This window comes from Peromyscus californicus, unplaced genomic scaffold, assembly GCF_007827085.1.
Source record: "Peromyscus californicus insignis strain IS unplaced genomic scaffold, ASM782708v3 Scaffold_5__1_contigs__length_169319896, whole genome shotgun sequence".
Taxonomy (NCBI): Eukaryota; Metazoa; Chordata; class Mammalia; order Rodentia; family Cricetidae; genus Peromyscus; species Peromyscus californicus.
In genome coordinates, this window is record NW_026294573.1 from 168,950,351 (window position 1) to 168,976,936 (window position 26,586).

The 26,586-nt window shown below is 43.6% G+C and overlaps 1 protein-coding gene across 10 annotated transcripts in view; it reads left to right on the forward strand.

The window, feature by feature from the left end:
* Eya1 (EYA transcriptional coactivator and phosphatase 1) overlaps nucleotides 1–26,586 on the forward strand; it is a 148,409-nt gene that overhangs the window by 110,714 nt on the left and 11,109 nt on the right. For all 10 annotated transcript variants that reach the window (XM_052717817.1, XM_052717819.1, XM_052717818.1 and 7 more), the window contains 5 exons: nucleotides 21,269–21,327; nucleotides 21,441–21,601; nucleotides 22,507–22,621; nucleotides 22,727–22,848; nucleotides 26,086–26,186. In XM_052717817.1, the coding sequence (XP_052573777.1) occupies nucleotides 21,269–21,327; nucleotides 21,441–21,601; nucleotides 22,507–22,621; nucleotides 22,727–22,848; nucleotides 26,086–26,186 (558 nt within the window). The remainder of the gene's footprint in view (nucleotides 1–21,268; nucleotides 21,328–21,440; nucleotides 21,602–22,506; nucleotides 22,622–22,726; nucleotides 22,849–26,085; nucleotides 26,187–26,586) is intronic.

Below are 26,586 nucleotides of genomic sequence, written 5' to 3' on the forward strand. Positions count from 1 at the left end.
CATGTGTTACCCATGGGGAGATGAAGGCTGGGAGGTCATGGAAACCCTCCCCCATGTCTGTGGACAGAGCATGTGAGGTCATTCCCCCATGCTATTCATCTATGCAAGTTCCCTAGCACACTGTTTAGTTGGATGTCCTGGTTGGAATTTTTGTCAACCTGATGTAAGCCATGGTTGTCTAAGAAGAGGGAACTTAATTGAGAAAATGCCTCCAGAAGATTGGCCCAAGGGCAAGTCTGTGGAACATTTTCTTGATTATGACTGATATGGGAGAGCTCAGCTAGAGGTGGTGCCATCCCTGGACAAGTGGTCCTGGGTTATATAACACAACAGGTCGAACAAATGATGGAGAGCAAGCCAATAAGCAGCATTCCTCCATGGTCTCTGCTTCAGTTTCTGCCTTGAGTTCCTGCCATGACTTCCCTCAGTGATGGAGTGTGACTGGGAGTTGTAAATTGTAGGAAAGAAACTCTTTCTCCCTCCAAGTTACTTTTGGTCATTGGGTTTATAACAGCAATAGAAACTTACCTAAGACAGATGTGACAGTCTGGTTGACTTTCTGTTGTACACATGCCTAGCACAAAAACTTTGACTCTTGTCTAGGTCAGTTTGTCTAGAGTCTGTTTCTGCTTTTGTTTTTAATACCTATACTTATAGCCCTTGCTGTCACCCTCTTTTTTAAATAAAAGAAAGCATAGAGGCTCTGGCCTCACTAGTGTCTGGATTTGACAAATCAAACGCCAATGTGAGGAACTTGTGGATAGTGTCTGGAAACACTAGAGGATACCATGGAGATTTGTCTTGTAAAGAAATGTGTGTATGCCTTGGTTTAACTCAGCTTTTAAATGTGGTGTAAGTTTTATTATTCTAAAACTCAGGTTAGGTAGCAATTATCATAATATATCTTATTTAGACCTTTATTTATTATCTGGGAAAAATATCTTTCTTCAAACTGTCAGTCATAGCAGTGTTGAGTGATTTCAAATGATGCATGCTGTGCTGGTCTAGCATGTGCCTCCAAAAGCATGAAACATAGAAGTCGACTTTTTTGAGTTTGAGACATATGATTCAACCTAGAAAGTACTTTTTCCTCTATAAATAGAAGCTCTGGTGCTCAGCAACCAGCCTTGTGGATGCTGGGAGCCTTGGTTTTTAGCAGCCTGGGAAAAGGGCTGCTTAGGTGCCTATGAGGAAGGCATGTAGAAAGGAGCCAAGCTAGTTTCTGTGGTTAGTCAGTCCATGAGCCCGAAATAACTGTAGGAAAATGTGTGGGCAGGCCAAGTGATACACCCCAAACATGAATGTCCCACCACACTGCACACAAACATGTACGTACAACTTGTCGTTTTCAGCTCTGTACATAGACTTTGGGGTCTGCAGATAAATGTAAGGAACTACATCGTTTTAGCCCTGGTAAAATCCGTCATGATAGTCTTGTCCATGTTGATTAATTAAAGTTTTGTTAGGTTGAATTCCTGTGTGTAGTCTTAGAATGAAGCATTGATTCTTGTTTCCTTCTCCAGTGAGATTAATTGGTCTAGTCCATGTCTCTAGTTAAGATAAACACTCTCAGTTTTTTATGTTTTGTAATCAACAAATGATTGTTAACACAATGAATTGTATTAATTTTTTACTTTTTTATAACTAATGGACAACAAGAAGCTTTTATGTTATCCATTATTCTTACTAAAATATTATTGTTCTTTTTGTTTTGTTTTTGTTTTTCAAGACAGGGTTTCTTTGTGCAGCCTGTCCTGGATCTCACTCTGTAGACCAGGCTGGCTTAGAACTCACAGAGACCCACCTGCCTCTGCTGCACAAGTGCTGGGATTAAAGGCATGTGCCACCACTGCCAAGCATTATTTTATTGTTCTTATTTATTCATAATTTCTTGTAAGATTATGATCTTTATTTTACCTCAAATTTAAAATAGAAGTATGATGCTATATTCAAACGCTTTGATAATTTGATGTTCATTTGAAAAAAAAATTAAGAGTCAACATGAACAGTGGTTAACATAAGAGACATTTACTGGGCTAATGATGCAGAGGGCTTGTCTAGCATGAATGAGTCCATAGGTTCGAGCCCCAGCACTGCAGAATGAGATGGAGGGAGAGGGGACAAGGTGATAACATTTGTGGGAGGGGAACCCGGAAGTGAATCAGGAAGCAGCTGCAATGGTCAGGTGAGAAAACATTCTGAGAGAAGCATGGTAAGCTCAGTGGCCTTGTGGCAGGAAGGAGGCAAGACAACCACGTGGCTGGGACAGACAGGCACAGTCCATGGTACCTTACAGACTATGGTTTAGTGGGAAGCCACTGGAGACTTTTAAACATGGACTTGATAGAATAACATCATATTTTTTAAAAAGGAAAAAGCCTTCCTATTAAGTGAAGAACGAAGGCAGAGTACAGTGGAACCAATTAGAAACATTTGCAGCCAAAGGTGATGGTCTACCAGGCCCGAGGCTGTCACAGTTCCAACCCAGTGGAGAGTCGTGCGATTTCTAGTACATCTTGGTGGAGGTGCTGGTGGGAGCTGCTAGTGGCGAGGGCACAGACTCTCCAAGGGCTGCTGGGCTGTTTGTTTTGATTTGTTTTCTAACCTGAGTCTTAGTAGTGTGGGTCTGTATCTGAGGAAGAGGAAGATTAGATCTGGATGGTAAAGGGTGTGAGGTGTGTGGCAGGGGTGGTGTGGAGTCATGTCTTCTGTGGAAATTTAACTACCTGGTCAGCACTCATGTCAAGAGTTGGCAGCAAGACTTACAGGTTTCTCAGCAGAGAGAGGCACATTTGAAGGTATAGTTTGGGAAATTATGAAAGTCATGAGGATCAGGTGGTTTGTCCCATAGGGAGGAAAAAGCGTAAATTGAGAAAGGTGCCGAAGACTGAGTATTAGGCACCCTGCTGGTTCCAAACAGGAGCTCCAAAGAAAACTGAAAGGAATAGCCAGTGAGACACGCAGGCACTTAGGGCATCAAAAGACCTTTGGAATCAGGATTCAAGAACTTTCAAGAAGAGGAGGTGTTACTATGCCACACACTGCCAGAGGTATAAGATGAGCACAGAGTGATCCTGGTATGACTGGGATGTTGGCTGCTGCTGTCATGTGCTGTCTGGGGTATAAGATGAGCACACAGTGCTCCTGGTGTGACTGGGATGTTGGCTGCTGGTGGGTCTGATCAGCACTATTTCAGTTCAGCTTGTCTACATAGCCAGACTGCAAACCCTCCAGGGTTGGTTCTTCCTCTGCCTCTCATGTGCTTGGATGAGAAGTGAGCCATCCTGCCAGCACACTGTCCAGCATCTACGCGGGTGCTGAGGATTCGCCCTCTAATTCTCACAAGGGTTTTTACCCACTGAGCCATCTCCCCATCCTCCAACCTAGGTTTTAAGTAGAAGATAGTTAGGAACATGTGGATCTTCATGGGAATGACGCAGGACGAAGGAATAGGATGTAGCAAAGGAAGGGGGCTATGTCCAGAGGACCAGTCCCAGGACTGATCTTAGGGAAGGAAGAGTTAAGTCCCCACAGGTCCAGCTGGAGGCAGGATTCAACAAAGATAAGACAGGGTCTTTCTTGTTAAAAAAATTCTTACTACACCATTCTATGGTTTTTATTTTTGTGTCCTCTTCTGTAATCCAGTAGGAAATCCCTTGAGGCCAGAGACTGTTGGCTATCCATACTTGAGTGCTAAGCAATTTATACAAGATTCCTTACATACAAGGCTCTCTTTATTTTCCTTCCAAAATTTTCAGCCAGTGAGGACTAGTATTGTGTATGTGGTACCAGGAACTCATGGTGTCAGGCATAACAGGTAATCGCTCTGAAATTTAACCATATCCACAGCCCAGCACCACTATCTATAGTCTGAAAAGTTAAATTTTAAAAGCAAATGAAGATTCATCACAATCCGCAAAACAATTAACATTATCCAAAATCTTAAACTTTGAAATTATCCTTTTAAAAGTCACATCACAAAATCTTACTGTCAAAACTTAATTTATGTAGGAAGAGGTATGATGCCAAATGATAACCAGCATGGTTCTAGTTTAAGGTTTAAAAAGAAAAGAAGGTATGCATATAAAAATAAGACAAAAGGATTTCATTTATTAAAATATGAAAGATAAATAGTTTCCATATAACTGGTTTGTTTCTAGATAGTAGAATGACAGATAGTGGAATGACGTCATCTACCACAAGGCTCTTCTCCCTGCTGTACCACTGCCAGCAAAAATTTTTTTCCACCTGGCTCTGTCTCCCAAGTGCTGAGATTAAGGTGTGCACCACCACTGCCCGGCTGTTTGCTTTTTAAATCTTATTTCCTGTAGTTAATAGTTATTAGTATTAACACATTAGTGATACAAATTAATAGAATTCATTAGATATTTCCACACATGCATACAACATACAGGGAATGTATTCACCCATTCTTTTTTAGACTTCAACTTTTCCTCCTGACATTACAATATTTCCTGTGATAATATTGAATATAATCATGACTCTACTCACTTTTACTCAAAGACCTTGCTCATAAACCTATGGTTGATCTTACAGTTTCAGAGGTGCAAAGCCTGAATTTATTCACTCAGGAGGCCATCCTATACCTCACCTTCTCACCTATCAGACTTATAAGAAGGTTATACACTTCTTAGGGTCCATATGAGGGCTGTAGGAACTAACACCTGCAAAGTACATACACTGGGACTTGGCACCCAGGAAACACTGAGGAAGTCATAGGTGCTATTGTTGTCTATTGTTTTGGGTTTTTTGTTTTTTGTTTTTTGGGTTTTTTTTGTATGCAGAACACTGGGCTAGGCACTTGAGGCTAAGAGGGAGAAATAGAGGTTATTAACAAAGGAGCTAGAAATGAAGGGTATGAACCATACATGCTTTGCTGCCTAAAACTATCATATAGAATTCTAAAGAAACCATACCAGATATACCAAAAACACTGCCCATGGTCAATCTGCAAGTACCACTTACTCTAGGCCCACCACTGAGTCCTTCTCTTGCTCCAGCCGCATACATATCCTCCATCACAGTTGCGTGGGGAGGCTGGTGTACTGTTAGCAGTTAAATTGCTACTGTAGCTGGATTTCATCATCATAATGAAGATCTTGTCTTCATGGGAAAGGGTGTGTTTCTTTGTTTGGGCAGACAAATTCTCTGGCACATGTTGTCTTCAGAATTCATGTCTTGAAGGGTAGCTTGTGGAATTTGCTGGCAGTGGTACAGCAGGGAGAAGAGCCTTGTGGTAGATGAAGTCATTTAGTCAGGCAGACAGCCCTCCCTCTGGGTGTAGAGCCAGGACAGAAGGCCCAGTGGACTGGCTGGCTCAAGCTGCCAATGAGATAGGCGGGAGGGAGGGCATCAGACTTCAGGGAACGCCTTCTCAGGACAGTCAAATAGCATGGACTTTGATTCTCCACCAACACTATGAGTCCAAGCTTTGCAGTATCTGCAGTTTATACATGTGGATGATTGAAGCAGGATGGATTTGCCCAAAACCACTTGATTAAGTGAAGGGAAAGGTGTCATGGAACCCCAGGTTTTCTTTTTCAAATAGGTTTGCACCAATCTGTGTGGTAGATCACCAGGGTTACCCCAGGGGGAAGAGAAAACATGACAGGTTGGAGAGCTGTTTGGAAACCAGCTGTAGCATTTATAGGTACATGCAGCTCAGTAGGTAGGAATACTAGTTACTACTCTGCCTGACGAATGACGCAGCGACCCCAGGAGAACGAGCTAGCCTTGGAAGGAAGATCCTATGTTCAAGTTGGAAGTTTTGGATACGCAAGGCATTCATGACATGTTCAGCAAGCAGTGTGATGCACAGATCTAAGGCTCAGCAGAGAGCACCAGGCAGGAAGCATCACCCATGAAGGTGTTCGCGGTGTCCCAGAAACAGCACGGTGGAGGGGAAAAGAGAGTTCTTTCAAGGGAAGGTGCCTGCCCACAATTCTAGTTTGTCAACACAGAATCTGAATGTATTGAGAAAATTCCTGATTCAGGAACTCAAATGACATAGTTAGGCTAATTGGCCACTCTAGGTATCAATCAGTGTACGAGGCTGTAGCTAACCTGCCAGTGAGAGACTAGTTCTACTATGCCATGCTCGTGATTCTGTCGAGTGGGGCCACAGAAGGTGGGGTGCAAAACCTGAGGACAAAGAGAATGCTTAGAGAGGGAGATGCAGCTGTGCCCCCCCTTTCCACTGTGTTACCTTCACACTGTGGACTGACAAGCCCCAGAGAGCAACAGGGGTGGGGTGGAGTTCCGCAATCCTGACTGGGCACTGGACACGGGGCAGTACTCCTGAAGAGGAGAATTCTGACTGCTCTTGGGGAGAAAGATGACTTTTTCATAAGTGAGCTGCACCAAGGTCAGTTTGTTTCAAAATTCTGCAAAATTGTCCTGTTAGTGTCGCCTAAATCCAGTTTCTAGTTTAGACTTTTGATTCTGACAGGTGCTGAATGTCCATCAGTCTATGAGGAGCATGGGCACTTTGGAAAACCAGAGTGAACTCCACTGCCCCCCTAGGGAATTGGAGTAATAGAAAAAGGAATTCAGGCTCTCTCTCTCTCTCTCTCTCTCTCTCTCTCTCTCTCTCTCTCTCTCTCTCTCTCTCTCTCTCTCTCCTTTTTCTTCCTTAATATTGAATAGCACAAGAGAAGGTCTGTAACTCCAACTTCCCACAAATGTGTTTAAGCTGTGTCCCCAGGGGCTTCTCCCATTTCAGTGTGGCTACAATGGAGTCTCTATGTGGGCCCCGCTCAGTATTCTAACAGTGTCTCCAACGGGGGCTTTCTAACTCCTCAATTCTTCTCCCTGTTCATCGGCAGCTACTTTTTTGTGAGCAGGTGGAGGGCTGGGACCCGGGGAGAGGATGTTGCTTTTGAGCAGAGTTCTTGTGTCAACTCCTGTTGCCTTTTTGGACATAGTTGACCAAGAATTACCTTCTGAAGAGGCCTATTTTCACAAAGTTAAAGAAACATGTGTCTAAGACACCATCCCTTTTAGAGTTTTATGCCTCTATTAGTACAGCCTTACTGGACTTGAAGATGAAGGGTTTCTTTAAACAATAAGTAAAAGGAGCTTGGAAAACTAATCATTGAAGACAACGTGTTAGCATGTATGAAGAGCATGCCAAGGATTCATGAAACAGAAATCATTTTCATGTAGTAACCGGAATATTTGCTTGTAAACATTGGATAAATTATTTAAATTATAGGGGATTAAGATGAATAGCTCATACTTGCAATCATATTCCCTCCAAAGGGCTGTAAGCAGAAGCCCCCCTCTTAAAGTGGCCAAGGCCTTCTGGAAACTGTCAAGACATACTTTTCAAAAAATGCAGGGAAGATTTTGAAGTTTTATCCAGGTTGAAGTAAGAAACTAATTCTGTGGCACTGCCATTAGGGATAACAATTAAACAGATGAAGAGACTCCACTCTCAAGGAGTTTATAATGTGGTAGGGTTGGGGCTGAGGGTGCAAATAAGGCCTGTGTGTGTACTTAGAAAGACTACTCAGGGTTAGCAGGAAGAAGCAATGTTGAAAGGAGTGGGCTTTAGAAATAAATGTTGCAAGCCGAGGTATACTGTGAGCAAAACCAGATAGCTGGGTGGTTGTTAGCAGCTAGAAATACCTACAAAAGATAGGCGAAGGGTGAATGTTGCATGTCTGGTCATGGACATTACTGTCATCATCTACTTCAGCCTTATAGAGCGGTACCCGTGAGCCAAGAATTATCTTTAATACTCCGAATTAAGAAGAATCAACTTGTTTGCTATGCTGCCAACCTTTGCTTGGCTAAAAGAAACACAGAGTATGCACAAAATGAATGCTACACAGTAATTCAAAAGACACAGGCTGGACATAGTGGACAGCCTGTAATCCCAGCACTCAGGATGGAGAAACAAGGGGATAGAGAGTTCTAGGCCAATCTGGGTTATTAAAGAGAGCTTGTCTCAAAAAACCCGTAATAGAAATCATCATGAAGCTGGGCAGTGGTGGTGCACGCCTTTAATCCCAGCACTTGGGAGGCAGAGCCAAGTGGATCTCTGTGAGTTCGAGGCCTGCCTGGGTGAGTTCTAGGAAAGGCGCAAAGCTACACAGAGAAACCTTGTCTCGAAAAATGAAAAAAAAAAAAAAAGAAGAAGAAAGAAGGAAGGAAGGAAGGGAAAGAAAGAAAGAAAGAAAGAAAGAAAGAAAGAAGAAAGAGAGAGAGAGAGAGAAAGAAAGAAAGAAAGAAAGAAAGAAAGAAAGAAAGAAAGAAAGAAAGAGAAAGAAAGAAAGAAATCATGATAACTCAGTGGTAGATCACACAAAAGGCCCTGGGTTCAATCTCCTGTGTTAGGCAGCCACACACACATAGAGGCACATGCACAGACAGACAGACAGACCAAAACAGATAGAGACAGAGAGTAATATAGGTGATAATTGATATTATAGGTGTTGTCACATATTATTGAAGGATGGGGAGAATTCATCTTAACTAGGATTTACCTGCCTGTTTGCCCATGTCCTCCGAAATGTAAGCTTTATAACAACCACAAGCAATTTGGGGTCAATGGAGGAGTGAGTAGGAGGGTACAGTATGATGAAAGATGCTTACCAGTAATCATTTCTGACATGTGGATGGGGAGTTAGCTTCTTTTATACATTTTCCATGATTTTTCTGTGTGGGTTTATATCGTTTTACAATCAGACAGTAATTTCATTTTCACAAACTTTTATATACTAATGGTGGCATACAGTAGCTTTATCAGTTAGTTTCTGATTAGGTCTGCTTTCCTAACTCAACCTTGCCAGTCACCTGGAAGGTTATGTTCAGTGCTATCCACATGCTTGGTCCATGGTTAGGAAATACATAGGGAGAAAAAAATACAAGAAAAATGATGTGTTCCTCCACAGATATTATTAGATGGTAGGGCACCCCAAAGTTATCTGCAGATATCTCGTTATTGTCTGCTAAATGCAGAGTTTAAGAAGACTAGGAAGACCACACAACAGGGTCTCACCCATAGCTGGTGCTCAAGAATGGCAGTGACTGTTATTCAAAGGGTGAGTTACCCAGAGAACCTCGAAACTGCAGAAAGAAACCAATATAAGCTCAGATGAGGACTAGCCTGGAGGAAAGAGGGCGGAGAAAGATAGCATCATAACAAAATGTGGACGAGCCTGTCATCAGGGGAAGGAGAGGACTAAAAGTGGCAGGCAGGAGTGGACCATTCCTGACTGCCCAGGAGGGACAGGGTTGTGCCGGGAAGCTTCCGGTCACTGTAGAGGCCCCCAAAGGTCTGGCTGCATTGGAATACACTATTTCTAAATTTAATTTTTCTGATGCACCAACTGAGTGAGACAGAAGCAGAAGTATAGTGCATTGCTCCCCCAGCCCCCCAAGACTGTGTTCTGCATGTACAACGTGAAGGTGCAGCACAGAATGGGTCCAAAGATGGGCTATGCAAGTATCCTAGCACATTCCCTGGCAGAAAGCCATAGTGGCAACCACGTTTCTCTTCTGCCATTCTCCATTTCTATACAGATGGACCACCAGGGGTAGCATGTTACTTGTTTGTGTGATTTGTGGCTGGGATATAAAAAGGTGGCATGCAGAAAAAAGATAAATAAGTGAATTCAGAATGTGTCCTATATGTACTCTTAGTGATACTGTCATGGTTCACAGAGTATTATAAAAAGTCATGCTTTATTGATACATAATACAGTATTTTCCCTAATAATGTAAATACCCAAACATATCTGTGGCTCTAATTCTGGAGAATGGGAATATGTGTATGAACAAAGTTTGTCCTCAGTTTTCCTTTCAGGCTGTCAAGGAGCTCATGGGTCTCCTCATACTGGTGGGAATGGATCTGGTGGGGCAGGCAGCTCTCACCAAGTCCAAACGGAGCATGAATCCTTTACCCTCATCTAAGGACGGTATCTTCTAACAGAAGGCCCAGGCAGACTGGCGTGGGGTGGTGGGTCTCTAAGCCCACTGGTACTTGGAAGAGCAGATATTTTATGAGAATCCCCTCAGAGGGCCTCCCTGCCCTCAGGGTCCACTGACGAGAGGTGATGATGGGACCCTTCCGGCAACTCACAGGGAACCTTTTTCCCCTTTCAAGTGCCTGTGTCCGGTTCTGCATATTTTTCTTCCCGGAGTCAGTAATAATTCCGTGGCAGAGAACACTAGTTTAGGAATACTGTGTAAATCAGTTGACTAAGGGTACCCTGAGAGCCTCCTTATTCTGAACCACACAGTCTTTTAGACACAATTGAGTGTTTCTTACCACTATAAGCTTCTCTGGCTGCATAAGCTAACCGAAGTTGATAAACTAGCCTCTCTTCAACTTTCAAACTTCAAACTTCAACCTCACCCAATGAAAAGAAGGAAAATTACAGGAGAATATTTCTTTAACAATTGTATTGACGTATGGTTTTCGGTTAAAGGTGAATCTATGGCCACAAAGAGTGAATATGGCAACTTGCATTTGTTGCAAAGAACTAGAAAGCCTATAAACTTGCTGCAGGGAAAAGAATGCTCTTTAAAATGTCACCTGTTGTAGTCTTCAGCTTACTATTTTATGTATAAACAAAGCAAAAATGTCCTGTGTAAATTAAAGTGTCCCCGAAACACTTTGTAGATAAATTCATATGGGGCTCGTTTTCCTCAGGTGGTAACAGGGGTAAAAAGAAATGACTACAGAAAGAGATAAAAGGTCCCCTGGCCTGGGTGTTTTTCCAGACTCTGCCAGCAAGGCTGTGGCGTAAAGAATGATTCTTATGAGAAAGTGATTATTCACAGCAAGCCTCGAGTCGGTGTCACTGTGAAAAATTCCTCTCCTCCATACTCTCAGCAGGAATAATAGATCTAAAAGAAAGGGAACAGGAGTTACAAAGAACACTGTCTGCTGCCAGTGACAAATTATGTGTGCAAAAATGATGGGCAAGCCCATCACAAATCGACAGATCGGTTCTGCAGTAAATCAAAGGCTTGCCCTGAAGAGTGGTTGTGAGCTGACGTTCAGCAGTGGTATTTTCATTAAGCATGCACTGAATTCTCTGGTTGTAATGCTGTTGATAATAATTATTTTTTACTTTAACTTGGCCTTTTAGTCTTTCATCAACACACTTTAAATTATGTAATGTAGTGTAAAATGCATGCAATAGTGAATGATAAAATTGCATGTTATAATTTGAAATCAACTCAAACACTAACTCATCACCGTGCATTATAAAATGCCACAGCCTCTTATATTAATTAAATAATAAACAAGCTGTGTATGGTTATCAGCCTTTACATAGAACATCAGTGCTGTAGGCAGAACACACTGAAACACCTTGTGCTATTGTACAAAACAGATTAAACCATCAAGGGTGTATAGCCCAGAAGCAGAACACAAACTTAGCATGTTTGAAGCCCCCCAAAATTAATAAAAGATGGATCTTGCACCAAACTGTAAACATTCATTGAACTTTTAAAGAAAAAATATTTAAGTATTGATATCATTAGATCAAATGTAGCTGTATCATAACTGTCAATTAGATTAATCCATTAACATTAGAGACATAGCATGAAAATATTTTAAATAAGCCCACTTTGTCTTAAAAGTTTATTTTCAATTCTTTCTGGCTTATATTAAGCAAGACTTTTCACCCTAAGGTTGAGAGTGTGGATAAAGACAGATAGGTTTAATATAATCATGTGGTAAAGGAAGTATTCATGGTGAGAAGGAAGTCCAAACCAAGAGAGACTTACATTATTAAGACTATGCCTCCAAAAAGTCACGATCTTTGCATGATCCCTGTGTGACTTGGAAAGCCACACGCTGAAGTATTATTAAATTGACATCTTATTTTAATTAGCATATTTTAAGGGGATTAATATAAAAATATTAAAATTTTGAAATGTTTTCCCTTTTCTAGTTCTTAATAAGCATGGGTGTGCTGGCAGATTTTTTTGGATATTTTAATGATCATAAATATCTGTCCCAGTTACAGCATACACCTAGTATACAGCTTAAATGCTTCAACTTATCTTTTTCCTTAACTTGCCATCTGTAGGCACTTTCAGTAAATACCTTAATCTCTATGTATTTTATGGCTATTAGTATAAACAGATTGAGAACAAAATAGCAAACAGCTTACCTTTGTTAAAACTGCTATAAATCAAGTCTTGGGTTTCTAATACAAGAATCTAGGTTTCCTTCATAATGTAAACATGATTGAAACAAAAGTCCCCTCTCACTTAGGTAAGTCCCAAAGGATACATTTGACAAATACAGTCAAATGCTGTTTTAAAAGTGAGAAACAATACCAACAGAATGAGTGTCTTTCTACAGACTCAATAATGAATATTGCAGCAGCTATTTTCAGTTTCTGAGACTTGAAGTCTATTTGTTTTCTCATTGGCTTGTGTAGTTCCATCATCATTATATTCCTATCAAAACAGATAATGGATATCAAAATAGTGATTTCAAATATGCATTGAGGCCAATGGTATGCTGGGCAGATCATTTAGAGCAGGAATTTAAAGATCTGTTTTCTGGGTTTGTTTTTATTCTGTAACTTGCATGTCCCCAGATTCTCAAACATGGAGGTAAGTTTCAAAAGTCCCTTGTTCTTCATTGCCACTCCCCTAGCTGTAGGTCACATCCCAGGAAGCTTTGCAGAGGGACATCAGAAATCTATGGTTATCACTGGTGTGCCCACATAGATGACAGGTAGGTCCTACCAGCCAGTGCCAGCGAAGGGGCTTTGGATGTCATGTCTTCCGTGTCACCAGGCATTGGGCTTGTTCTGTGGCACCAAGTTAGGGAAGTACAGGTAACCCTAACGTCCCTTGTGTCTACTTGGATGTGCTAAGGGCTTAGGCACATGTCTGGAAAGCCTTCAGGATTGACTTAGTATCTCTAAATACACATCTCAACTGGGCACACTCCTTTTCACAGACAGGAGGAGGCAAGTAAGAAGTTGGTTCCTGTAAATAAACTTCTAGAGTGTAGGAGCTCAACCAGAGAAGCTAGACTTACATACAAAATCTAATGATGAGCTAATTAGAAGCAGGGTCCTTCACCTTTTCCACCTGTGAAGGGCTTGTTTCAGGGCCCCCTCTTTCCCTCCTTTGACTTTCTGAGTCATAGATGTTCTTGGGAGAGCAGACATCTGGGGTATGCATTTTACCTCCTTTTTCCAAAGAAGTTATCAAAATATCCAAGGAGTCAGAAATTACTCCCCAAAGTCACCATGGAATAATCACTCGATGAAAACTTGTCACTGGCATACTGACAACACTGGTCACCCTGAAAGGCCACTGTATGATTCAGAGTTTCTATGAAGACAGTTGTCAGCAGATCTGCAGGGATCTTGTTTTGTGGGGTTGCTTGTTCGGTTGTTTTTTAAAGTTAAGTACTACTGGTCATTTGGGAAAATCAGCTTGATGACGGTTGGTGTGAGCTTGTCTCTAATGCACTGCACTACGTAACACACGGAGTTTCATATTAAGAAACTTAAGGACTACTTTTCAGCAGCTTAGAGGTGATGAAGGTCTTGAGCAAGTGTCCGTATTGTTCTCTAGGGAGTTTCTATCTATGAATGGCATTGTCTGACGGAAGGTAAGAGAGGGCCACAGAAGCCAGGGGTTGTTTCCTCAGCCTTGGCCGTTCCCAGCAGGTCTCTGTAGGTATTGCTGGTGCCAAGACATAGTGAGTGACCCATGGGGCTGCAGAGATGGCTCAGCAGTTAAGACAACTTGTGGTCCTTGTAGACGATGCTGGTTCGGTTCCCAGACCCCACATGGCAGCTCACAATCATCTGTAATTTTAGTTCCAGGGGATCTGATGCCCTGTTCTGATCATTGCAGATACCAGGCACACTTGTGGTGCCCATCCACACTTGCAGGCAAGACTCATAAGCACAAGAGCAAAATAAATATTTTCTTTAAAAGAGGCAGTAACAATAGCTAGCCATCCCATGACCTCTTCCATTTCCATTCTGGACAGGAAGGTATTGAAACAATTAGAAGGCAAGGCAGTTGTCTGTTTTCTCATGGTAAGTTGGATCACTGACAAACACAATCAGGGTCCTAAGAATGTGGGCAGGGTAACTCGACGTCTCTAAAGACACACTTCTAACATTCTCATGTTGTTTCCATCTATAACTGCCTCAGCATCTTCTTCGAGCCTCTGTTTATTCAAGGGCTTCAGATTTACTCCAAGTTTGTGTTTCCAGGTTCATGGTCAGAGGTAGAGAGCATCAGTGTGCTGCCCGTGACGTCCATCTACTTGGCACTGAGAATAAGGCCCATTGTAACTGTCTTAATTCTCTTTATTAATTTTCCTAAACTAGCTTGAATCGTGCGGTGTTCTTTTACATAATTATGGTACAAGCAAAAGGCTTGGGGGAAAGAACAACCACTACAGTATCAAAGCAGAATAAATATTTGCAGAAATATTCTGCCATAAGTTAATATTTTGCATAAGGGGCCCTGTACAGAATCTGAGTTATTCCCGGGGCTTGATCCAAAAGAACAAGGCTGTGGCCCACCCCTAGACACCCAGAGATGATGACGGATCAGAAAAAGGTCAGCTGTAGATGCCATGCCAAGAATAAGACAGAAGGGACCAAAAAGGCAGAAAAACAGTGCCGCAAAGTCCTGAAAGCAAAAGCCCATCTGCCGATGACCGTGAGTTTCTAACTCACGTGGCGCTCTGCCAACTCCCCGCACCCGAGCTGTGTTCTGCAGCCTGGTGTGATGGCTGGTTTCCGCAGTCATCCATGTGAGCATTTTACAGCCTGGCTCTGTGAGTGTTAGAGGGCTACAGACCGAGGGCCAGCAGGGCATGCAGCTTGCTTGTTTTATTTCTCTCAGTCCTCTGTGAATCATAGTGAAGGAGCGTATGGAAGGAGACATTTGGGTCCTGGTTGTTAGTGTTTATCTGAAAGACAAGACGGAAGCCTGCCGGGTTAGTTAAGAGCTCATGGGCCCATCCCCACACCTAGACAGCTGCTGTCCACCTCATCTGCTCCTGCTGTTGAGACAGTAGCTTAACCTGTGTTCCTGGCCTTCATCTTTTTCCCACTCACAGTGTACTGGTGTCAATGTGACATGCTAAAGCCACACTCTTCACCACATACACTCATGCTCTGTATGCACTTTGTCACCTGGTAAAGACCTAGTAACGGTGTGTGAATGTGTCTCTTTCAAGGCAGTGAAGTCTCCACTGACATGTCACTCATTTAAGGGCCTGGTGTTGACATAAAGGGTTGGAGCTCACACTGGATGATGGAGGCTGCACACCCAAACTCTAGGCTAGAAGAAACAAACAAACAGGCACATACCCTGGGCCTATTTGTTACAGGCAGTGGAGGACACACTTCCCAGCTGGAGACCCCTAAGCTCCAAGCAACTGACAAGCCACAAAGAACCCTGGTCCAAACTGACAGTGGCGGTGCAATGTCTGGGTCCCATAAACTTGGGGAAGCCTGGAAAGATGATGGGAATTGAAGTCTCAGTGCCCTGAGCTTCTCAGAGTCCTCATTTCCCATCTATAAATTAGGTTAGAACTAAAAGCTCTTGAACCTTCTCCCACAAACACAAGCAAATGACCTCCCTGCCTTTTCAGGAATTCCACAAGAAATAGAAGTCAAGTAATCCTTATCCAAAATGTTTGGAACCATAAGTATTTGGGAATTTTTAATTTTTTCAAATTATAGAATATTTGTGTATGCATAGTGAGATAACCTAGGAATCTGACCTAACAGAAAATGTACTATTATTTCATGTGCACCCATTATACTTAGCCCAAAGGCAATGATATGCAGTATTTCGTCTGTGTTTTCACTGCGGACTCATTGCCTGAGAAGTATAGAATTTCCCACATGTGGCATCTTGGCTCAGAAAATTTAAGATTGTGGGACATTTTGGATTTGGGTTTTTTTTTTTCCTGGGGGTGATCAGCCTGCAGAGGAATTGTCTCTTAACGAAGAGGTTTGGCGTTATTGGGAAGGAGGGGTCTGCAAGGCACACAAAATGTCAAGGCAGAACACTCTGGTAACCAAGTATGGAGGAGTGGCCAATCCATGGTGCTTCACCACTTCTGGAACAGGAGGGACCAATCCTAGGATAGGAAGTGGCTGTGCTTTAGTGATGTTCAAATTTAGTAATTACTGTTCCATTTTCTTAGCAAAAGACAATCGTAGCTTTGCACTGGCCCCTATCTTCCTCAGGATTGTTTGTGCTATTTGGCTCTACGTGTGACTGGTTAGATTAAAATGTTAGTTATGGGCTGGCAAAATGTGTCAGCAGGTAAAGACACTTGCTGCCAAGCCCAGTGACCTGAGTTTGATTTCTGAGGCCCATATGATGGAAGGGGAGAGATGACTCCAAAAAGCTGTCCTCTGACCTCCACACATGTGCTGTGGCCTGTATCCATACACATATATCACATACACAGTAAAAGTGCATTTAAAAGTGGTTTTAAATGTTATAATTCTATATTCTGCTATCCAGTTGTTTTTCCCTTATGCAAAGTTTCTAGCTTAAAAGTCTTCAGCATAAATAGCATTTTCCTCCTCGCATATGATCTCTTTCCAACTCTACACCGATTCTGTGTAGATTTGGGGATCCAGAGAAACAGGGTTTCTTCACCAGTCTTTTCTCTTGCCTATCTGGGCTGCTGGCTTGGTCCATGGAGCCTTGTATGTCACAGAATGCCATCTGTAGTTTTTGAGAAAGAAAGTGAAGGCTTGCCCAATAATTGCCCCCTTCTCTGCCCACCCCAATGCTGTTAGAAGGACAAGGACTGGCAAGCCAGTCTAAGACCCTAAAAGTTGTCTTGTCCTGTTATCACAGTTCAAGGGACCCTTCCTAAAATACCACCCTTTATCTGCACATGAGAGTCCCGCTGTCATAAAACTAACCAAGCTAACATCAATTCCTCAGACCTCTGCAGTCTTAGCAGGAGGGGATTCATTTGGACTCCAGAGCTGCTCTTGCATTTACCACAGGTAGAATCAATCTGTCTTTGAAAGTTAGATCAGACCTTTTCCTGCCGCACCGTGAGTGCATTGAGAGCAACCCTGTCCACGGCTTCCGGGGCAGTGCTGTTTGCTGTGACCTCCATGCCCAGCGGCTCTCTGGGTTCTTTCTTCTGCCTCAGGGCTTTTGAACTTGCTGTTCCCTTTGCCTACAAGGTTCTTTTCTCTGAACTCACCTAGCATTGCGTGTCCCCCTTGGCTGGCTGTATGTGTCCTTAGCTTTCAGCCTTACCAGACGTACTAGGTGGTTGTTTGCCTGTCCTCTTGTTCCGTGGCTCCCCTACTAAGAGGCTAGTTGGTAGGATGAGGTTTTGTGTTGCATTCGCCATTATGTTTTCAGCACCAGAAGCAGTACTGGAAGGAAGCTGCTCTTCACAGACAATGGCTGCAGGAATGAGCACCAGCTTGGCAGCCAGCTCAGCTGGGCAGACGTACAGACTCTGTCCAGAGTCCTTGCAGTCACTAGCTCTGCGCAGCCCCCCCACCCCCCACCCCCCCACCCCAACCACTTGTAGTCACGGGGTCTCAGGCCAGAAAGTGGGAGTCTCTTCGCACTCTCCAGCCTCAGTGCTGCAGGTTAATTTGTAAAATAATGCCCACTTGGCCATGGTCCCCAGAAGTGTGAGTGCTGCCCCAGGACTTGCGTTCACCAGTGGTTTCAGCCCCTCACAGCCCATCACATAATTTCTGAAAGTTCACCTCAAAAGCACGTTGCCAGCGTGTTTGTTATGCTTGGGGAATAAAAGCTTACTTCCCCCTGGAATTCTGTGTGCCCTGCTCTCTGCAGCAAGCACCCAGCTTGAGTTTCTCAAGACCTACTTTTTTGGCACCTGGAAATGCATTTAGCTTCTCTTTTTGTCTCTCAAATCTACAGAATCCTTGTGGCTTTGAACTTTGTGTTGTTTCTTGGAGCCAGGGCTCATTCAACTTAAAACCAGGGGCTCTGAAAAGGAGCCCTGACCTCTTCCCTCCGTTATCTAGTTCTTTAAGGCAAATTTGGAAATTATAAAGCAAGCAAACCCAAATGACCGTGAACACCTAATGGATTTTTTCAAAATAATCCAAAGCTTCTGAAAGCCCTGAAAGACAGGGTGGCTTCTGAAAATGGAGAGAAGAAAGGTCCATCCTCTGGAACAGGAAATAAGAACGAAGGGAGGGAGGGCTTCCAGTCTGGTAGTAAACACATGTAGGACAGGCAACACATGGCATGTGTAGGGTACTGAAGTCTGGTAGTGATCTCCAGGTTTCTGAGAGTCTTTGAAACTTCTTTGTATTTTAATTTGTGTGTGTGTGTCCTTCTGAATGCTAAGGACCAACCGGGACTTCACACATGCTAAGAAAATGCTCTACAACTGAGATATACCCCCAGCTCCAGAAATCAAATGTTTGATAGGCAATCCAGAACACTTATGACCTTCCTCATTACTCACAAGTCCACAGTCTCAGGAATAAATGGATCCTTTTCGGGGACTCTATATACTTGAGCTTAAAGCACTGATAGATACCCTTTCCTGTTGTTCCCTAGACAGTAAGAAGCATTTTCATTCTCCAAGGTGCTACCTAGGCCCATTCAAAAACACTCTTGATTTTTAAAACTCTCCTTCCATTAAAATCATTTTACAAAATTCCCCTGATAGCAAGAATGCCATTGTCGCTGGGACCTTTGTTTTAACCAAGTCTACCTTGGAGAAAAATCTGCACTGCAGGTAAAAGCTTGAAGCTGTTGACTTTTGATTAGAGTTAAAAGACACTAAACAGGCCTTCTTCACCTGGGGGTCCAGCCTGGAACAATGAGATTTAAACACAGCTAGCAGGAGAAACAAAACACTGGGTGTGGGGAAACCATGGCAACAATGTGTCCTCAACTGTTTTGCTCACTTCTCAGTGGGTGGAAATTTAAAACAAAATCAGTTTACCACAGGCTTCCTTACACCCTGCTTTCCAAACAACTCTTCCCATCTTAGCTGGGGAACTCTCAGCCAGTTTTGATTCCTTGAAGTCAAACCCACCCACCCTCCATTTTTACACATCTTTAACTCGCTAATTCCTGACTTGCACAAGAAGAGAGAAAAGTTCTCTGAAGGCATTGAGGGTTTTCCTTATGCTGAAGAAGAAAAATTTAAAAACAACATAAAAGTTGCATTGCTTGCCGGGCGGTGGTGGCGCACGCCTTTAATCCCAGCACTCGGGAGGCAGAGCCAGGCGGATCTCTGTGAGTTTGAGGCCAGCCTGGTCTCCAAAGCGAGTTCCAGGAAAGGCGCAAAGCTACACAGAGAAACCCTGTCTCGAAAAACAAAAAAACAAACAAACAACATAAAAGTTGCATTGCTTGATAAAGTTCTGAAATTTCTTTTCCTGAGTCAGAAACCCTTTAAAGCTAGAATTATGTTGTTGGACACACAAATAGTTGTGCCGTCTTCCAGGTCTTCTGGACTAAGGCTGGAGTGTTAATGCTGAGAAGCAGCATGCCTGCTGTTCTCTGAGAATGACTCATTTTGCGAATGTTAAATTCAGTCAGTGTGGAGGGAAGGACTCTCAGCCCTGCTTTTCCTTTTTTCTTATCTGAGGTCAAAGACCTCAGGAGAGCCAGAGGAGGGTTACAAGGTCAAAGTCTTTTCCTCCTTGGAACTGGCTGCTTGCTGGGAGAGGGCTGCCTGCAAGAGAGAGGCTTTGGGGAGAGTTTGGGGGCGGGTCACATGTTTAATGCTGTGAAGGAACAGCTGGTTTGAATTTCTTTCCACTCTTGTCTGCTGCTGCCTTCCTCACAAACCCATGGAGAGGAGGGTTTGTCCAGAGGAGCCGGCAACATGAAGAACCTACCTTCTATTACTACGGTGCTTTTGTGGCGGAGCTGAATTTGCTCACTGGCGGAGAGACGCTAGAGTTAGTTAACTCTGTCTGAAACCTGCCAGAGCCTTTGTCTGGAGAACCCTTTCCTAATAATATTTTTTAACGAAAACGCTAATAGAAATGAGGATCCTAAGGTGCAGTGGGTTATATGGAGACTGAGTAAAATGGCAGGGATGTGACCAACCTATAAAAGCAAGGCAAGTGTGAGGATCGCTCGTTTCTATACTAGACACCTTCTCTACTTCTAAATCACTCATGCTGACAGAGGGCCACTTCTTCCCACAGCCACCACAGGGGCTGGCCATAGAGGAGGAGGAGGAGGCTCACTTGGTGTTTCTGTGTGAACAGGTGCAAAAACTGGGGACCTATGCAGCTGAGCTCCAGCCCATGACTGTGACTATATGTTCTGAGCGGTGCATGCGCCATGTCTGCTCACAATAGTGTTATTCTACAAAAACTAGTAAACCCGGTGCTTATGTATGTACCATGAATATGTAATGCTAGCAAAACAGTAAAAAGAACAGGAAAATGTTTGGGGAAAGCACACCATATGGCTTGATTATTTTTATTTAGTTTTGAATTCTTCCACGCTTTTTAAATCCTGAGCATGTGGATGCACGTGTATACACACACACACACTGAGAGAGAGAGAGAGAGAGAGAGAGAGAGAGAGAGAGAGAGAGAGAGAGAGAGAGAGAGAGAGGAGAGGGCAAGAAAGAGAGGAGAGAGAGAACAAGAGAAAGAGAAGGAAAGAGAGCAAGAGAAGGAGAGAGAGAGAGAGAGAGAGAGAGAGAGAGAGAGAGAGAGAGAGAGAGAGAGAGAGAGAGAGAGAGAGAGAATAAAACTCACATCTCTCAAATAAATAGTAAACCAGTAACAGATTTCTTGTCTGGGCTCCTCGGCACACTGGCCTCAGGCTCTGTTGGTGTGTGGCTCAGCAGCAATCAGAGGTCATAATATCATTGGCAGTTAGCATCAGGTTTAATTTTTCTAGCATGTTGCATTTACCAAAATGTCTGGTTTCAGTTAGACCAGGCACTCTGTGAATCAAGCTTTGAGCAGTATGGTGTGTTTAGGTACCTGAGGTTTATGGAACACACATGCTAATTGTTTTCAATCACTTTCCTTTCTAAACACAATAGTGTGTTTTCTAAAGCTGAGTAACAGTAGTCCTTGATGACATTGCTCATTTCTTATAGAAAGGGGCCCCAAATAGGTAAAATGTCAATTTAACAAGACTGCCACCTACTGATGGACACAGTTGAAAAGCATGCCAGTTAAGGTGTTTCTAAAATAACTGTTTTGTTTGTTTGTTTGTTTGTTTTAAAGGTGCTTCTTAAAAATTAACACACACCATTTAAATTGCATTTTAGGAATGTGACCAAGTCCATATAGATGATGTTTCATCAGATGACAATGGCCAGGACCTGAGGTGAGCACCTTGGTACACAGACTGACCATTCCTCTGTGAAGAGTTGAATTGTTCAGCTAATTAAGATGCATTTTCTGTCTGATTAACTCTGGGCTTTTCTTGACTCTAAATAGCACATACAACTTTGGGACAGATGGCTTTCCTGCTGCAGCCACCAGCGCTAATTTATGCCTGGCCACTGGTGTCCGAGGCGGTGTGGACTGGATGAGAAAGCTGGCCTTCCGCTACAGACGTGTAAAAGAAATCTACAACACCTACAAAAACAATGTGGGAGGCAAGTGGCTGATGGAGGCCTCTGCGGGCTGCCTTCAGATAGTCTAGATAAAATCCCCAAGGTGCCGCTCACTCTGGGGCTCACATTGTTGGGTATAACAGAAAAAGGACAGTTTCATCTAACTAAAAGTAAAATGAAATTCTACTACAGTTTTGTGACAAATATAAGACTAGAGCCAGCCGCCCTGGCTCCCTAATGCCATTGCCTGACCATCGGTGACCTGGGGTGAGTTCCTTGACCTTTCCCACACTCAGTGGTCCTTCCCAGAAAGCCTTGTTCACAATACAGGATGGGTTATAACTTCCACTCTTCCCAGCCCTGTGCTGTGTGTGTGAACCTGAGTCTTTTCAGTGTGTTCGCAGCAGTCTAAGTGGCTTGAGTATAAAGGAAATAAGAGTCAGGTAATCCAAGGCAAGGTGGATAGATGAGGCTGTTTCCAGGATGGCTGGATCTAGATGCTCAAGGGATATGGTGCCTCCCTCCGGCTAGGAGCCAGTCCTAGGTCGATCACCCACAGGAGGTGGCAGGATGATGCCCAGGAGTCAGGGCTTCTAATTTACCAGTTATTCTCTCAACTAGGGAGGGGAAAACATCACACCATAGAATCGGACAAAATTCCAAGACTCACTATCCCTAACCTGACCAAGGACACACACCCACCCTAGAGGCAGAAGGGACGCCAGCTCTACTCTTGGTCCATAGTTAGGGAGGGTCTATCAGAAGAAAGGGCGGTGGGAATGTCAGGACAGATGCGCCCTGCAAACTAAACACACATTTGCAACTGAATGACATCTGAAAACTTTCAGCTTAAGGACAGTGGTGGTCTCTGCGAAATGTTTTTTTCTCGATGGATCTGCATGGCCACATGGGTGAGCACGTGGGTCTCATGGGCCTTTTCCCCTCAGGTCTGCTCGGCCCAGCTAAGAGGGAAGCCTGGATCCAGCTGAGGGCCGAGATAGAAGCGCTCACAGACTCCTGGCTGACCCTGGCCCTGAAGGCCCTCTCCCTCATCCACTCCCGGTGAGGCGCCCGTGGGCATGGGTTGGGAAGTGGGCCTGGCTCAGGCTGTCTTATCTTGAAGACTTATTTGTCAACAGTCTTCCTTTCTTCTTCCTGCTCTCACAGGACGAACTGTGTGAATATTTTAGTAACGACGACCCAGCTCATCCCGGCGTTGGCGAAAGTCCTGCTGTATGGGTTAGGAATTGTGTTTCCAATAGAGAATATTTATAGTGCGACTAAAATAGGTGAGTTCTTCATGTCTGCAGCTAACCCTTTTTCCTGAGGCCAGTGTGAACGGGAGGGCGGTGAGTGAAACTTGTTCTCAGAATTCTTGATGTATCAGAAGAAGGGAGGAAGAATGGGAAATAGCAAATATAACCCGTGTAACCGAGTGGTAAAATGTTACTTTACTGGAAGGTGAAGACTGGGCATGTAAGGTACAAATGATTTAACATAAATTCTGAGCCACTGTATTTATTCTTTTAGATAACATCAACACAAACATTTTGTGAGCTGAAGCAAAAGTAATACGAACCCATACAAAGTGAACAGTTCATGATAGTTCTCTCTACTTTACTGAAAATGGGTTTTTGTTAGTTTTAGCTCAGTATGTGTAAAAATTGACCTCTCACTTTAATTCTGGGAAGACAGAAAAAGGAGGCTCCCCACAGGGAGAATACATAGTTGGGAGGGGCGTAAAGTCTGATAAGAAACACAGGATATAAACTAAGAAAAAAAAGGATGAGAAGTCCTGACTTGTCCTCAAGGGGAGCAAATAACTACCTACAATCCATTATGACAAAGAAATATGCAAATGAGCCTCCAGCAGGCTTGTCCTAGATGTGGAGAACATGTACTAGGCATTTTGCATGTTCATCTTTACATTTTACAAATGAGGAAACATAAGCACCCAGGCTTCAGTAGTTAGGGTAGATGGCTAAGAGCCAAGCCTCAGGTGGCTCTGTTCTGAAATGCTCTCCACAAGGAGATACCCTGCTAAGTGCCTGATGGTGTGCAGGACTGAGGAAGCTGTTGCGCCCAGCCAGGAGGGATCAGAGGTCAGTGTGAGTGGAAGTTAAAATGGCATTTGCTGGGTAGAGAAGGGCAAATAAGAGCGTTTATTAGCAGATATGCTAATGAAATCAAGGCAACAGAGAAATGCCATGTCAAGGGCCTTGTGATTGTCCCCGAGTGGCTACTGTGCAGTCCCCATGAAATGCTGAGGCTGGGGATCAGCCGCCAGCATACATTTGTGTCCTGCATCTTGCTGGAAGGCAGGAAGAGGATGGTGTCCTCACAGGTGGAAAGAAGGCTGTTTCTGACCGCTGACTCCACCTGAAGACAGAAGGGCAAAAGCAGATTCCCTCAAGTCCAACCCCGTCTCCCCAGGCTTTCAGTGCCCTGTATGTCTCCTTCCAAGCATTTGCGCAGTGATCACTGAATTCCTTATTTGTTTATAGTGTGAATTGCCCACCAGATTGCAATGTTCCTGGGGGCCTTTTGTCCCTCTCTGTCATCACAATTGCTCCAGTGCCCAGCGTTTGAATAAAAAGAAGCAAAGCCTATGTATGGAAGGAAGCTGACAGGCAGTGGGGTCAGCATGACCATGATTAACCAGGAAAGCGGGGTCTATCATGACAGGGATGAGTGCAGAGAGCCTAGGCAGATAAACCGACCACATTGGAAATCTGCCCATCTGAAGTCGAAGAACCACTCATGCTCTGTAAGCTAACACATTTTCTAAGAGAAAATAATAAAAGTCGAGATTGAAAGCCCTGGGATTATTGCTTCTTGTGTCATCCAATGAAGTCAATGTGGAGGTCACTCCAGGGAAGGGGCCAACTTCATTTTTTTAATATTTCATGTGGAAAAAAAACCTCTGTATAACCCAAGGTTTGCAATAAAGCCTGTAGGTGACAGTACACAAGCAAGACGTTTTCTTTTCTTTTTCCCACCAAACTTCACCCTTAAATAATCTTTAAGGGATTTGCGGGGTTTGTGGGAATGGGGTGTTAGCCCAGGGGAAGTTAGCCTAACCTGTGAGAAAGACCCTGGGTCTTATCCCTAACACTATAAGAAATAAAAAAGAACAAAGAAAAAACTGTTTACATTTTCATAGCCATCCATTGAACCTTCCATTCTGCACAAGTCAAACACAATACAGCTTTGCAAAACAGCTAATGATTTTCCCATCCGAGGAAAAATGCTTTTTGTCTATTTGTTTCTCAAAGTGATTTAACATTTCACAGTTTGGTGGAGAACTAAAGCATTGAAAGGCATCTTTGACTAAGGCTGGCTGTATTACATTTTGTCAGATGCAAACGAGAGATCTCAGTGCAAAATACAAATATAAAGCAGACATTTGTTTAAGCAAACAAGCAATTTGTTCATGTGTATATCTGATCCTCATTTGAAAGAGGTGCAGGCCCTGCTCAGCCATTCATGTCGGAGAACTGTAAACTGTCCCATTGTCCATTAAAATGACCTTATTGGCAGCTGAGACCTGGAACACCGATCTCTTCTGAGAAGAAACAATGCTGGCATTGGCTGCGGAGATGTGCTGACAGCAGAGCCGCCAGCCGAGCCCAGAGGAAGTCCTGACATGGGAAAGATAGCAGACAGATAACGGTGTTCTGTTACCTGTATCCTGCTTTGCCTCTAGGAAGGTGCTTGGCTGAGCAGGAGATGGCCGGGTGAAGTGGCCGCAGTCTTGAGTAGTACCCATGCCTGTGATACCTGACATTTACTTTAAGAGGATGGTCATGAGACATCTTTAAGCAAAGACAGTAGGCCTTGCGTGCTTTTCTATCCACCTGCAAGCGGAGAGAGAAGCCTATGCCAGTGTGTGATTTCTTTTGCTATACCGAATCCAAGTGGAGTGGTTGTTTTTATCACTCTCACTGGTCTTGTATTACATTCAGCTTGGTATAACAAGTTTTTAAGTCAAGTTAAAATAGGCTGCCATAATTGCATGCCTTTTAAGTCTCAGCTTGGAAGGAAAGAGTGTATTACTACAACTGGAGCCGGCACACACACACACACACACACACACACACACACACACACACACACACACACACTGCAATGTTTATGTCATAAGTTCTTTAGAAAAGAGTATTTCAGCCAGGGGTGTCCAACATTTTGGCATTGAGACATGGCATTGTCAAAGTTCATACTTAAGAATTGTGCAATGGTACAAAAAAAAAACCCTTAGGATTTAAGTTTGTGATTTTATGGCAGGCCACATTGATAGCTATCTTGGCATCGTGTGGCCCAGACCACCAATTTTCAAGAGTCAGCTAACATATTACTAAGGAATTCACAACCTTTACCACATCGTGTTGTCTTCTCATCTCTCAAGTGGTGAGACACGTTTCCCTGGGTGGGGTGGGGTGTAATTGGAAGCATGAACAAAGCTTCCCAGCATGGTCAAACTGGGCTACCCCACTGTTACACCTCTCTCCTTTGCTCCTACCCACTAGGAAAGGAGAGCTGTTTCGAGAGGATAATCCAAAGGTTTGGAAGGAAAGTGGTGTATGTTGTCATAGGAGATGGTGTGGAAGAAGAACAAGGGGCAAAAAAGGTAAGCCTCCCCCGCGGGTGCTGTGAGCAGCCTCAGTCCTCAAAATGGAGTCCTTTACATACAGGTGTTTTTCTACCACAGACTGTGAGATGTGGAGGATCGTAAACATGGAGAGGGCCAGCGTAGAACCCTACTGACATGAGTGAGCATTTCAAGTGGTGGTTGGTCAGGAAAGCAAGTGTAGCATTAGAGCCAACCTCCAGAACACAGTTGGCATCCATACTCTCCTTCTACCTTGCATACAGGAAAGACGTTGTCAGGTGGCTCCCATCTCGTTACCCATTCCTGGTGCAGCCTCACACCCTTTCAAGCATCACTTTAGAAAGATGTTTGCTTGTAGTCAAGCTGGCATGCAAAGATGGCATGAATTCACTGCCCTAGAAGACTTGCACCTTCTTTC